Source organism: Salarias fasciatus, chromosome 15 (assembly GCF_902148845.1).
Source record: "Salarias fasciatus chromosome 15, fSalaFa1.1, whole genome shotgun sequence".
Taxonomy (NCBI): domain Eukaryota; kingdom Metazoa; phylum Chordata; class Actinopteri; order Blenniiformes; family Blenniidae; genus Salarias; species Salarias fasciatus.
This window is the reverse complement of record NC_043759.1, coordinates 24,678,094-24,689,898: the sequence shown is the minus strand read 5'-3', so window position 1 is coordinate 24,689,898 and position 11,805 is coordinate 24,678,094. Positions and strand designations below refer to the sequence as shown.

At 42.6% G+C, this 11,805-nt stretch overlaps 1 protein-coding gene across 1 annotated transcript; it reads left to right on the top strand.

Annotated features, from left to right (window-relative positions):
• The first annotated feature begins 1,715 nt into the window (after nucleotides 1–1,715).
• LOC115402355 (trace amine-associated receptor 1-like) lies at nucleotides 1,716–5,495 on the top strand. The gene is made up of 2 exons (XM_030110863.1): nucleotides 1,716–1,770; nucleotides 4,639–5,495. Exons 1-2 carry the CDS (start codon nucleotides 1,716–1,718, stop codon nucleotides 5,493–5,495), a joined length of 912 nt encoding a protein of 303 aa, XP_029966723.1.
• Nucleotides 5,496–11,805: the final 6,310 nt, after the last annotated feature.

Sequence of the window (11,805 nt, the reverse complement as noted above, 5' to 3'; positions counted from 1 at the left end):
TTTACAACATCGTTGGCTGGCACGCTTCATCTCTCCTCATGTGATTTTTGCCTCTTTAGTCTTGTTTCCACAGTATAATGAAACCGCTTTAACTTTCATGCAGGGTAGTCTGGTCTTCGGCAGCACAGCAGCACAAATATTTTGAATGTAACAGCTGAAATGGGCAGTTTTAAGTTAGTGCGGTAACTGTGAAAACATGAAAATGGTGAAAACATCATTGCCTCTGTGTTATTTTCAACCAGATCTTGAGCTGAGACTCTTGACCTCTTGACCTCACCCTTACATGTGGAATCTCCATGTTCTTTCTGTGCTTGTGTAGGATTTCTCTGTCTTTCTCTTTGTCCTGTGATGGACTGCTGGCCTGACCAGGTTGTGCTCTGCACTCAACCATCAAAGATCTGCTACAGCACCACTCTGACATGGATAAAGTGTAAATGGAGGTGGATGAGTGTGTGGGTTTGAAGCCTGCTTTCTTGCTCATGGTTATAGGTGCTGCTGGTCTGTGATCCTTTTCAAAGCTAATCCGACAAAACAGGATCATGGATGGCCCAGTGGAGTGGGCCCCAAATTTGACACAAGAAGATGAAAACAAACTGGAGAGGCAGTAGCTGTGGAAAGCCTGTGTCGCTTTACTTAAAGAAGTGTTCCCTCATTAATTCTCACTGTCAGTGGTTGTGGGTCCAGATGCCTGATTTCTAACTTCCATGTCTGTTTACATCACAGCAAGGGATCATCGTGTTAATTTATTTATTTATTTATTTATTTATTTTAAGGAACAGGAACTGGTTTTATTGTTGGTTTATTAAAAAAATACACTGACATGAACAACACTGACTTATTGTGGTGATATCTGATGAACATGGTTTTCTAGTCATCCCAATGTTCTTAAAAATAGCAACAACTGCATTGAACATGAAAGACAACACTCAATATTATATTGCAGAATAATAATAATTCAAACAAGTCAGGATCATGTACATATAGAGTAATATATTTTTGAGCTCTCAACAGTGATCAGATGCTTTACTGAAGTAAAAAAAAAAAACATTAAAAATATTCAAGAATAAAATTGTCCAGGAAAAACCATGCTGAACTATTCAAGTCTTGAAAAATGTAGTGAAAGGATTAAAAGGATCAGTACTTCAGATACTCATTATGCATTGGGCAGACTGATATTACTGAGGCAACAGCAGAGTAACACATCACTTTCTGTAAAAGCATCATGTTAATAGAACTGCTGTGTTCTGTGAGAACCACTTACCTCTAAAAAAAAAATTCAACTTTACACGCTCTGAAAGAAACAACTGTCAACTTGTAGTGATCCATTTTAGAGCTAATTCAAAGTGTATTAGCATTGCCCCATCTGTGATCCTTGACACATTCAAAATAAATATATTTGGTGAGACATACAAAAATATGAGGAACTATAGAAAAAAAAGTGATGAAAGCTTTATAGATTTGCTATAGAATGGTTCGCTTTGGCCTCCCTTTTCCCTGGTTGTTTTATACAGGCTTGGCGCGGGTGGAGACGTCATAGCAACACGACACGAAACTCAAGTTTTTTATGTGACAAACAGACACTGTGTGCAAGGACCAACAGGACCAGGAAAGTACCTGGTATGAGGTACTGAAATGTAGTGGAGCTGTGCCGGAACCAGGGTCCAGCTGGGTAAAGTGGGGACGGGTATGTGTGTGTGAGTTTTCCGTTCAGAGATATGCACCAGTACCTCACTAACGGACACACCTTCAGGTGGGGTTTGAGCATGCCTGGTGTGAACAGCATATCATGGCTTCCTGTTCATGTCTTCAGACATGTGTGGATCCACATGTATTCGAATGGCACTATTCCACTAGTACCCGCATGGCCCTACTCAGCATGGTTCAGCCCTGGTTCCTGGTTTCCATCACATTTTAGAATCTCACAGAGACAGGGGAGCAACGGGAGGAGATTGGTGTCGACTGGAACACGGCTGTGTTTGGCTGGTGAGTGTACTGGAGCAGCTGGTTGTAAGCTCACAAAGAGCAAACTAAGATCATTTGAGAGTACCGTCGTGTTCTCCTGTGTGTGCAGGCAGAGCTAGCTGATTAGCCACAGTTAGCTGATTAGCCATCGACGCTAGCTCCTTTCTCCGTATGCATTTTTTGCTTGAGCATTCCTGGTCCTCAGCATTTTCCTGGGGGAGGTATAAACAGTACTGTACGCAGTTTAAACTGAATAAACATTTTTGTGATTATTGACAAATGTGTCACGATGTCATATCTAATAATTCACTGATGGGGAAACCGTTTCTGTTTATCGCATAAAAACTCGTGTTTCATGTCATGTTGCTAAGATGACTCTATCCACGCCAAGCTGGTACTCTGTATGGAAAACGGCCAGGGCGAAGTGAGACCAAAGTGAACAGTGTAAGGCCAAGCACAGACCAGTGGAAAAGCACCCTAACATAGATGGTCCAGACTTGGTTGGTTGGCATGCTCACTGATTTACTCCCTGTGTGGATCAGTGTGTCTGGATATGAACCATTTTCCATTAGTGTGATCATATTTCTGGCAGTTTTCACAGAATGCTTTATTTTTAGAATGTATTGAGCTATGACTCGGTGCGACATGCTCACTCACTCAATGCACTGCAAAAAAAGATAACCTAAATACAAGATATCAACACTAAATTAAAGAAAATTACTCTTAAAACTAGCAAAATTATCTGTCCATGCAGCAATTGAATTTTACTTAAAACGAGATTGTGATATAAGAATATTAAATCAAGAATTAAGTCTCTGTATCTTAAATCATATGAGATGAGACATTTTGAATGAAAACAAGACTTTTGAAATTGGTAAGTTTTTTGCAGTGTGTCATGTTCCAAATCACTGTATGTCACAGTCTGAGTCTTAAGCCGCGTTCAGACCGAACGCGCTTTTGCGTCAAAAAACGCGAGAAGTTGAGCATGCGTCAATTTTGAGGTCTGGCGCTGAACTACGCCGGGCCCCCGAGGACACCATGTTGACGCGTTGCATCTGTTTTGGGAAGGCGGGGCTTCCGGCCTTATTTCCTGTGTTAGCTTAGCATCATGGCTAACCCTGTTGAGCGAGCGGTTTGGCGTTATTTGCTTAATAAAGCCAGACAGCGACGCCGTCGGAGGACAGTACGCCGAGTTTGGTGAGTTTCATCATTTGCTCCAGGAGCTGCGTCAGGATGAGCGTCGCTTTCACCAGTCCCCGCTCCGTGACCTGCGTCACCATAGACACGCTCTCTGATTGGTTTGCCGCAAAAACGCTCCATCAAAAGTTCAGATTTCCCAACTTCGGCGTTGGCCGCAAAGATGCAACTGACGCGCCGCCGGTATTTTCGCCCCCAGTGAACGCACCTTCCCCATTGTTTGTCAATTCCATTTGGACGCAAAAATGCGGGAATCATTTGGCAGTGTGAACGGGCCTTTATGCATGCCATAATACTCCCGTATTTCTTTTAGGTTATGGTTTTTGAATGCCTATAAAACAAATCTTAGTGAATTTCAGGGACCCAAAACCAGTAGCGGCCCGTGGCGCGGGGCAAAGGTGGTGAGAGAGCTTGTTTTGTCCGCCCACACCGCCAGTCGCGAGCGATGCGGTGTTAATTCACTTCCGCATTGACGGGAGCGCTGGTTTCCACACTCGCGCATTCAAGGCGCATTCCAAACAACACAACAGGTAGGCGACAATTATTTTTAATAAACTGGTTTCTTCAACACTGCCCGCCTGGAATGCGCGGGTGTGGAAACGAGCGCTTCCGCCAATGCGGAAGTGAATTAACGCCGCACCACCCGCCGCTGACGGTGTAGGCGAACGAAACAAACGCTCCCGCCACCTGCGCCCCGCTCCACCGGCCGCTACTGCCCAAAACACCGTGATGTGTGGATTAGCTGCCAAAAATGATGTGATAGCATGAAACAGCGTTGTCATGTGGACAGAGCCTGAGAATTCCACTTGTTGAAAGACTTGTTGAACAAATTCTAAATACTGACAAATTTCTAGCTCTGCTGTTTGCTTTGTTAGTGTTGATCTGTTTAATCTTCCCATACTTTGAATGTATGTTTATGATTTCTGCATATTTGTTAACTGTAACAATGTTTTCATGCTGATATCTTGGCTAGGCCACTGACGTCAGTGCATGTCCTGTAACGCCCCTGACGACTCCTTGGGATTTGTTATGCAGATGAACTCAGAATACCAAAGACACTGCTCAGTCTCAGAGAGGTCACACACTCCTGTCTGTGTGTTGTTGCTGGTTTTTTGCCCTGCATTAAGCCTTAACTGATACTCGTGTGCAGCCTAAATTCTTTCTCCACAGGACTGGCAATGCTGTCGAGGACAGGCATGTCTGTGTTTCTATTCAGGGCGTGATGTTACTGCTTCTTGTTTGCAATGTCTCTTTTCTTTAAAGGTTGAATGAAAATCATTCTCAACACACACACTGGACCCAGCTGAGTTCCAGCTTCCTGCATGTTCCAGATGAAGTGACCACAGTATTCCTGCATGGAAACGAAGTTCTCTTTTAACAGGATCGATGCTGCTGAAGTCAGTCAATTTTGTAATGAATCACATTCAAGAACCTCTGGAGAAATTCTTCTCAGCTCACTTTTGCTATGTGTGTTTGTAGGCTTGTTGTCAGTTCTGATAACATGCGGAAACCTCCTTGTCATAACCTCCATCATGTACTTCAAACAGCTCCACACTCCAACAAACTACCTCATCCTCTCTCTGGCTGTGGCTGACCTGCTTGTTGGAGTTATAGTTTTACCTTTTAGCACAATACTGTCAGTCAGCTCATGCTGGCACCTCACAGGTTTTCTTTGTACAATCCGAGGCATGTTTGACGTATTTCTGTGTGGAACCTCTATTTTAAACTTGTGCTTTATCTCAGTGGACAGATACTATGCAGTGTGTCAGCCTCTGACATACACGGCCAAAATGTCTGTTCGCGTTACTACCGTCTTGATCACTGTCAGCTGGGCTTTTCCTGCTCTTGCGTTCGTCATCTTCTCCCCGAGACTGAAGCAAAGCAGTGGTATTGTGAAATGTGCACTGTTCGAAAACTCGCGGACAGCCATCATCGCGAGCGGGAGCACGTCTTACATCCCAGCTGTTGTGATTTCTTCTGTCTACCTGAAGATTTTAACAGTTGCTCTGAAACAGGCTCGCAGCATCCAGACCACAATGAAACCTGGAGCATCTGTCAGTAAGACGGAGAATAAAGCCACCAAAACTCTGGCTATAGTTGTTGGAATTTATCTCATGTGTTGGTGTCCTTTCTTTCTTTCTGTGGCTTTGTATCCGCTAACTAGGAACACAATACCAATTGCTGTGATTGAAGCTTTCAAGTGGCTCGGGTGGTCAAATTCGATGATTAACCCGTTTGTTTATGGGTTTTTCTATAAGTGGTTCCGATCCGCTTTTAAAATGATCATTTCCGGGAAAATATTTCAAGGTGATTTCTCTGATTCAAAGCTATCCTGATAAGAAAAACCAAGAATTAACACGTTCCTCTTTATAACTGCTCCTTTCCACTTTATGGCGTATAGCAGTGTCCTTTTTGGAACACTGTACTTATTTTTTCTTTGTTCTGTGCTTTACATTTGAAACACTGAATCCACACACAAATTAATAACTGGAATGTTTTGTCATAAAGTTACCTACGCTGTGCATCGTACATACATGGTAAAACATGTTGTCCTTGAGATCTTCGTCTGTGATGATATTGAATAAAACTTAATTTGAAGAAGTGTCTAACTGTATGTTACTCTCTTCTCAGTGATGTGGAACTGGGTATCAAAGTCACTGCGGGGGACAAACAGCGACAATACCTGTTGTTTATCTCTTGTTTATGACAGATTCATCTTAAAATTGGGCCAGCCCAGTGATTTCTATTACTTTGGTGCAGATTTGATGCGACCTCGAACTGTGATTCTACTTTGTGTTTCCTTGTGAGTTCAATGAGCTGTATGCAGGCTGTGTAGCTATAGGTGAAAACTGAAATTTATTTTGCATAACTTCAGTAGCAAATGATTTTGTGACCTTGTTAGGTCGATTCAACAATTCAATCAGTCATTTTTTCAAAGATTCACTGTCTACATAAAACACATAAAACAGACAAAAAAAAACCATGAACCCTTTAAAATCTCTTTTCTTCTTCTGTCTGAATTAGTCCTAAACTGCAATCGCAGCTACATGTAAGTCAAATTTGATGTCATAAACTGACCTACACAGTTTTTTTATCTTATGTTGTTAATGACAACAGCCAGAAAGATGACTCAGATGAACAGCACTTTCCTAAAGTGCAACAGTTCTGTCTTTTCAAATAGTATTCCAAGCACATGTAACAAAAGCACTGACCCAGGGAGATCCAGAGTTTAAGAATCAGGGATTAAAAAAAAATAGAAAAAAATAGAGTCTGTGCTGGAGCTGTGGCAGTGCTAGAAGCCAGTCTGTTCTTACTTTCTGGAAGATCCTGTTGCTCACTAAGCATCTGGTGGAGTAATGGCGGACAAAACGAAACCTAACTAAATCAGGCCAGCGGGAACGTGCATTACGTCATTCCTTTCAAATTCTCCCCCAAAAAAATTCTGGTGTCAAGTGACAATTTAGCGCTGTTAGCGGTACTTGTAATGAATATGTCAGGGCACATTGTACACATCATTAAAAATGTGTAACACATTTATGGTGGAAAATAAGTATTTTTAAGGTTGAAAAACTCCTTAAAGCTCGTGCCCAGAGTTTTGAAAGAGGGAGGGTTTTTTTTAATCCAATGTCTGGAGGTTCCGCCCTCCCTCTGCTTTCATGAGCGACCAAGCCACGCCCCTTTAATTGTGCACGCTATTATCTGTCGGTGAAAATGAGAGCCTCTGAGTCCTACAGCATCCTGCATGTTTAGCTGTTTACGGTGGATGTTCAGCAGACAGTGGATATATCCGAGGTAAGTCGGCCGGCTGCTGCGGAGCTAACTCTCCTCTGCTGGGCGAGCGGCCGTGCTCTCTGGCTGCTCCACACTTTGGTTGACAGTGCAAGAATGTGGAAGCTCGAAATCTATTGGCTGACGCTGACCGGAACTTTTTCGGATAACATGGGGGTCTATGAGACGAAGGCGGGGCTCATAAATAAATTTTTATATTGCTTTATGCTAATATTCAATCAATTAATCAATCAAATTTTATTTCTAAAGCGCCTTCCAACTGCCAAACGGAGCACAAGGCGCTTAACAGAGTAAAACAAAACAAATAAGTAAAAACACTTTAAGAAACAAAGTACTAAAAGGGGCTAAACATCAAACGCTAAATGAAAAAGGTGCGTTTTTAGATGACATTTAAAAACATTAAGAGCAGTGATAGACTTTAAATGCAGAGGAAGAGAGTTCCAGAGCTTCGGGCCAAGAACAGCAAAAGAGCGGTCACCAAACTTTCTATATCTTGCCCTGGGGACAACCAAGGAGGTGTGGCTTGGCGAGCGTAGAGTCCTGGCAGGTTGATAAATTTGCAACAGCTCTGAGATGTAAGGGGGGGCATACCCATTAGTAGCCATAAACACAAACACCAGAATCTTGTATTGGACTCGGAACCGCACCGGAAGCCAGTGGAGAGCTTGAAGGACCGGAGAAATGTGTGAGTATTTTGAGGAGTTGGAGATGAGACGAGCTGCTGCGTTCTGAACCAACTGAAGTTTATGGAGGAGTGAGAGATTCAGTCCAGCGTAAAGGGCGTTACAATAGTCAAGTCTTGAGCTGATGAGAGCATGAGCGGCCTTCTGTAAATCTGCCCGAGACAAGAATGCCTTAACTCTGCTCAGAAGCCATAGTTATTATTATTATTATATTATAGGAAAGTATCGAACCAGACTGACACATTTAAAGGCGCTATCCGCGATTTTAATTTAACCACGACGAGATAAATGCTTTTGACATCATGTACTAGCAAGTCCATGCTACATTTCTGTGAAAAAAAAATCACACATTGATCAGCGTGTTTTGGATATCTGGCCCCGCAAAGCGCTGCCTGAGGATTTAGCGTGACGACCTTTCTCCTCCACTCACAGCGCAGCAGCAGTGGAGGCGGGGGGGAGCGAGACCATCTTCAGGGCGTGCACAACACCGGTAAACAGACCAGCAGGGAAGCTGAAGGAGCAACAAGCTACTTTCTGCATTGAACATGTAGTGACAAGGTAAAATATGGTTTACCTGAGACGAAGCGGCCATTTATTTTGAACAAAGAAGAGTCGAAGTGGCTTCTGCTGTGTTTCCTCCGGAGGATTGTGCACGCGTATGGGATGTGCCCGTAGCGTCGTGCACGCTGAGTGGGAGCAGAGCGGAGGGGGGAGTGGGAGGGTTTTCGCAACATGAGGAACCAGTCAGAGAGCTCGGGGGCGGAGCCAACATTTCAAACTGAAGTCAGGGCTCAGAATCACAGATAGCTCCTTTAAGCTCTGTTGAAAAATGATACATACATTGGAAACGAACGGAAACTCCAGACACGAGCTTTAATGCACCTTTAAATGAAAATCATTGTTAAGAATTAACCTTTGACATAACTGGGGAGATGGATTTACTACAACTGTGGTGTGATTGCACAATAGTAGTTTGTTTTTTCTTTATTTAAATTACATTTTGCCTGATTCCCATTGAGACAGAGCATTTTCCAGAAGTTCAGGATTTCGGACGTCCGTGTTGTTGATCAAGTTTGACCAAATATTCTGAGAACCGCTGCTCAAAAAAAAAAAAAAAAAAAAAAAAAAACTGTTCAATGACGTAAGGAGAAGGGCCAAAAAATTAAAAAAATTAAAAAAATTAAAAATTGAAACCGCAAAGGACGACCACAGTGGCCACTGGGGGCAGCGCCTCCACCAGCCTCATGATGAGCTCAGTGGAGGACATCTGCACCACCCATCCATCGCAGGTGGCCATTGAGACCCTGGACCAGTGGAAGACAGTTCTCCTCAGGCTCCCCCCTTCCTTCTCTTTCACATTCTGAAATGTGTGTGGAGTCAATTACTTGTTCATTTTGCAAAAGTCTTGCTGTGTTGTTGTTTTTAAATTTAGTAGAGCTCAAATGTTCAATCTCCTATGAAGGTATCTTTGCTCCATCCCTCTGCTGTACTTTCATAGCCAGCCTAGGATCATTAACAAGCCACTTCACCTTATAATTCCATTATAAGGAGGTAAACGCCTCTTTCCCACAAAATTTACAAAATCACAACAGCAAAGTTTCACAGTATGATAAAAAACAAAGAGCACAACTATCAATCAAAGACTTGAAATACATACAATATTAAAGGTGCTGTAGGCAGGATTCCGCATCTCCGCCATCTTGCTTAGGGTTACCTAAGCAAGATGGTGATTTGACCCATCTATGATGGGGATTTGAAACCCAGCACAGCCAATCCTGTCCTGTTTTCTCTGACATCACGCCCTTACGCAAATTAAGCCCCTCCCACAAGAACGTGCAACAAACGCCCCTCGACCAATCACGGTTAGAGCCTCAGGGGCTCTTCTGATTGGTCAAAGATACCTGGAGCTGCCGAGATTCCTTTTCAGCTCAGAACAGAGACAGATGGAAACGCTGCACCCTCGCGGTAGTGCAATTATGCTACACTCCTAAAGGATTATCAATGGATACTCTAACATTTAATCCAAAGAAAACACAGAAAAATTAGCATTGACTAGCAAAATCCTGCCTACAGCACCTTTAATAGGATTACTGCCTTTTATAACTCAAGTATCTACAAATAATAGTGACAATAATGTAACATATATTAGTAATAACATTTTTCTTAGTTATAAACTCTGGCTGGGATATTTGGAGTAACAAACAGAAGAAGTATAGAGCGATGGGAGATGAGGAGTAAGTTTCTGGCTTGCGAGACTTTACCGTTTCTGGGGTTTGGCCTTCTGAGGCAGGAAACAGACCAGCACCACGCCAGACAAAGTTTCATGATCTGTATCTGAGGGTAGAGCACCACACTTGTAAAATAATCTAAAGAATTCAGGATCCTGTTACGTGTTTTGAAGGGAGATGCTTGACTGGAAAAGTATACTGTCCCTTTTTATCAAACAGGCAATTCTGTCTGAATGAAGCAGTTCTTTTGATTCTCCTCACAGAGGAGTGGTGCGCTCGTCTCTCTGTATCCAGTATCCTGAAGAACCGCTGACAACTGAAGAAATGCTGTGATTTGTCTGGATCATGTCAAAGCAGTCAAGTATGAAAAGTTGCTGAGGTTATCAGAAGAACAACAGAGGGCGCTCTGCTCTCCTGCTCCTTTATAACAAAGAAAAAAGTTCAAGCTTTCCTGAAATGGCTTGTTTTGCTGGTGTATGTGCACAGCAGTCAGTGTCATAGATCAACAATAGCAACAAAGGTTCAGCATGAGTGTGCTTTTTACAGTGGAAATTGACAGCTGCTTTATTAAAGTGTCTATTTACTTCACCATCACCTGGAAACTCAAACTTCAGACCTGTCTTGACATGTCTGTCCACCAAAACCGGGCAAGTAGAGCACTGATTAGAGGAGGAGCCCAGAGGCTTATGGGAACTCTGGAGCAGCTGTAATGATCCAGAGCTCAGGAAGGACAATCCGTCCACAGTCTGCATTTCACTTCCTTGAGCTTATGCTCAAGGCATGATTTGTGGTTTAACACTCAGATTTATTCTAGTGATGAAGTGGAGAAATGATTCACTTGTGATCTATAATTAATTAATCTCCGTCCATTTTTTGACCTCACCCAAAAATGGCTGAGAAAAGCGCCCTGAGGTATTTTCATTTAAATTCATTACATTATTGTGACAGATCAAAAGACTGATATCGAGTGGCTTTATAAAGTCATTTACTGTTGTTAACGAACTTGAACAGACGCAGTTCAAGCTGTTTACTTTCTGCTGGATTTGAGACTCGTATCGAGTGCTGCCTGTGACTTGTGATTTTTAAATCGTATGAATAGTGCTCTATAAATAAAGAAATATTTCATCTCGACCGACAGGAGTTGTGTGTTGCTGTGCTCTTCTGTCCTCTCTCACATGCTGATACTCACCTCACCTCACCCAACAACAGTGGCAGCCGATCAACTGACGCTAAACAGGCCTAAACTCAGACACGCTCTTCCCCTTGGCCGCCACATGGGGGCAGTATTTCACCTTTTCCTGCTCCTGGGAGACTTTCCACCTGGTCCTCAAACCAATTGCTTCAAACCTCGGACACACACAAAAAAAGGCTTTTCAGAAAAAGACAACTCACATCCAGGAACGTGATTAGAAAACATAACTTATTAATTATGACTGTAATTAATTAGTCAGAGTTAATGTGATGATGTGACACCCCTAATTTAGTTGATTCATTTAATTTGCTCATTTTCTGCACATATATTTCTTGTGTGTTTCAATCTTTACTCTCATCATTGCTGTTGTTGCTTTGGTCTGGAACAGGTGCCATCACCAAGATTTCAAGAAATAAAGGCTTGAAATATTTCACTCCATGTGTCAAGAGCCTCTATCTTATATGGGTTTGAAATGAGTGTCAATAAAACATCGAACATTTCCATGGTATTCTAATGTTTTAGAGATGGTAGGAAAGTGGATGGAGACAAATCGAGGGTAACCTGGGAAGAAAACCTGTTCGGACCTGAGACCGAGGAGGAGGTTGACCTTCCAGCAGAACCACGACCTGAAACGTCCAGCTAGAGCTAAGATGGAAAGGTTTAGATTAAAACATATTTCATTTCCAAATCTACTGAACACAACACACACACAAAGTAACCATGAGAGCCAATAGAAGCACAATTCTGCTTCGAT

What these genes read in the sequence shown, in the direction of transcription:
- LOC115402355 (XM_030110863.1), top strand. Translation starts at nt 1,716, where the DNA reads ATGCACCAGTACCTCACTAACGGACACACCTTCAGGTGGGGTTTGAGC. An exon ending in GTGGGGTTTGAGCATGCCTG is followed by an intron (nt 1,771 to 4,638) that starts GTGTGAACAGCA and finishes GTGTGTTTGTAG; the next exon opens with GCTTGTTGTCAGTTCTGATA.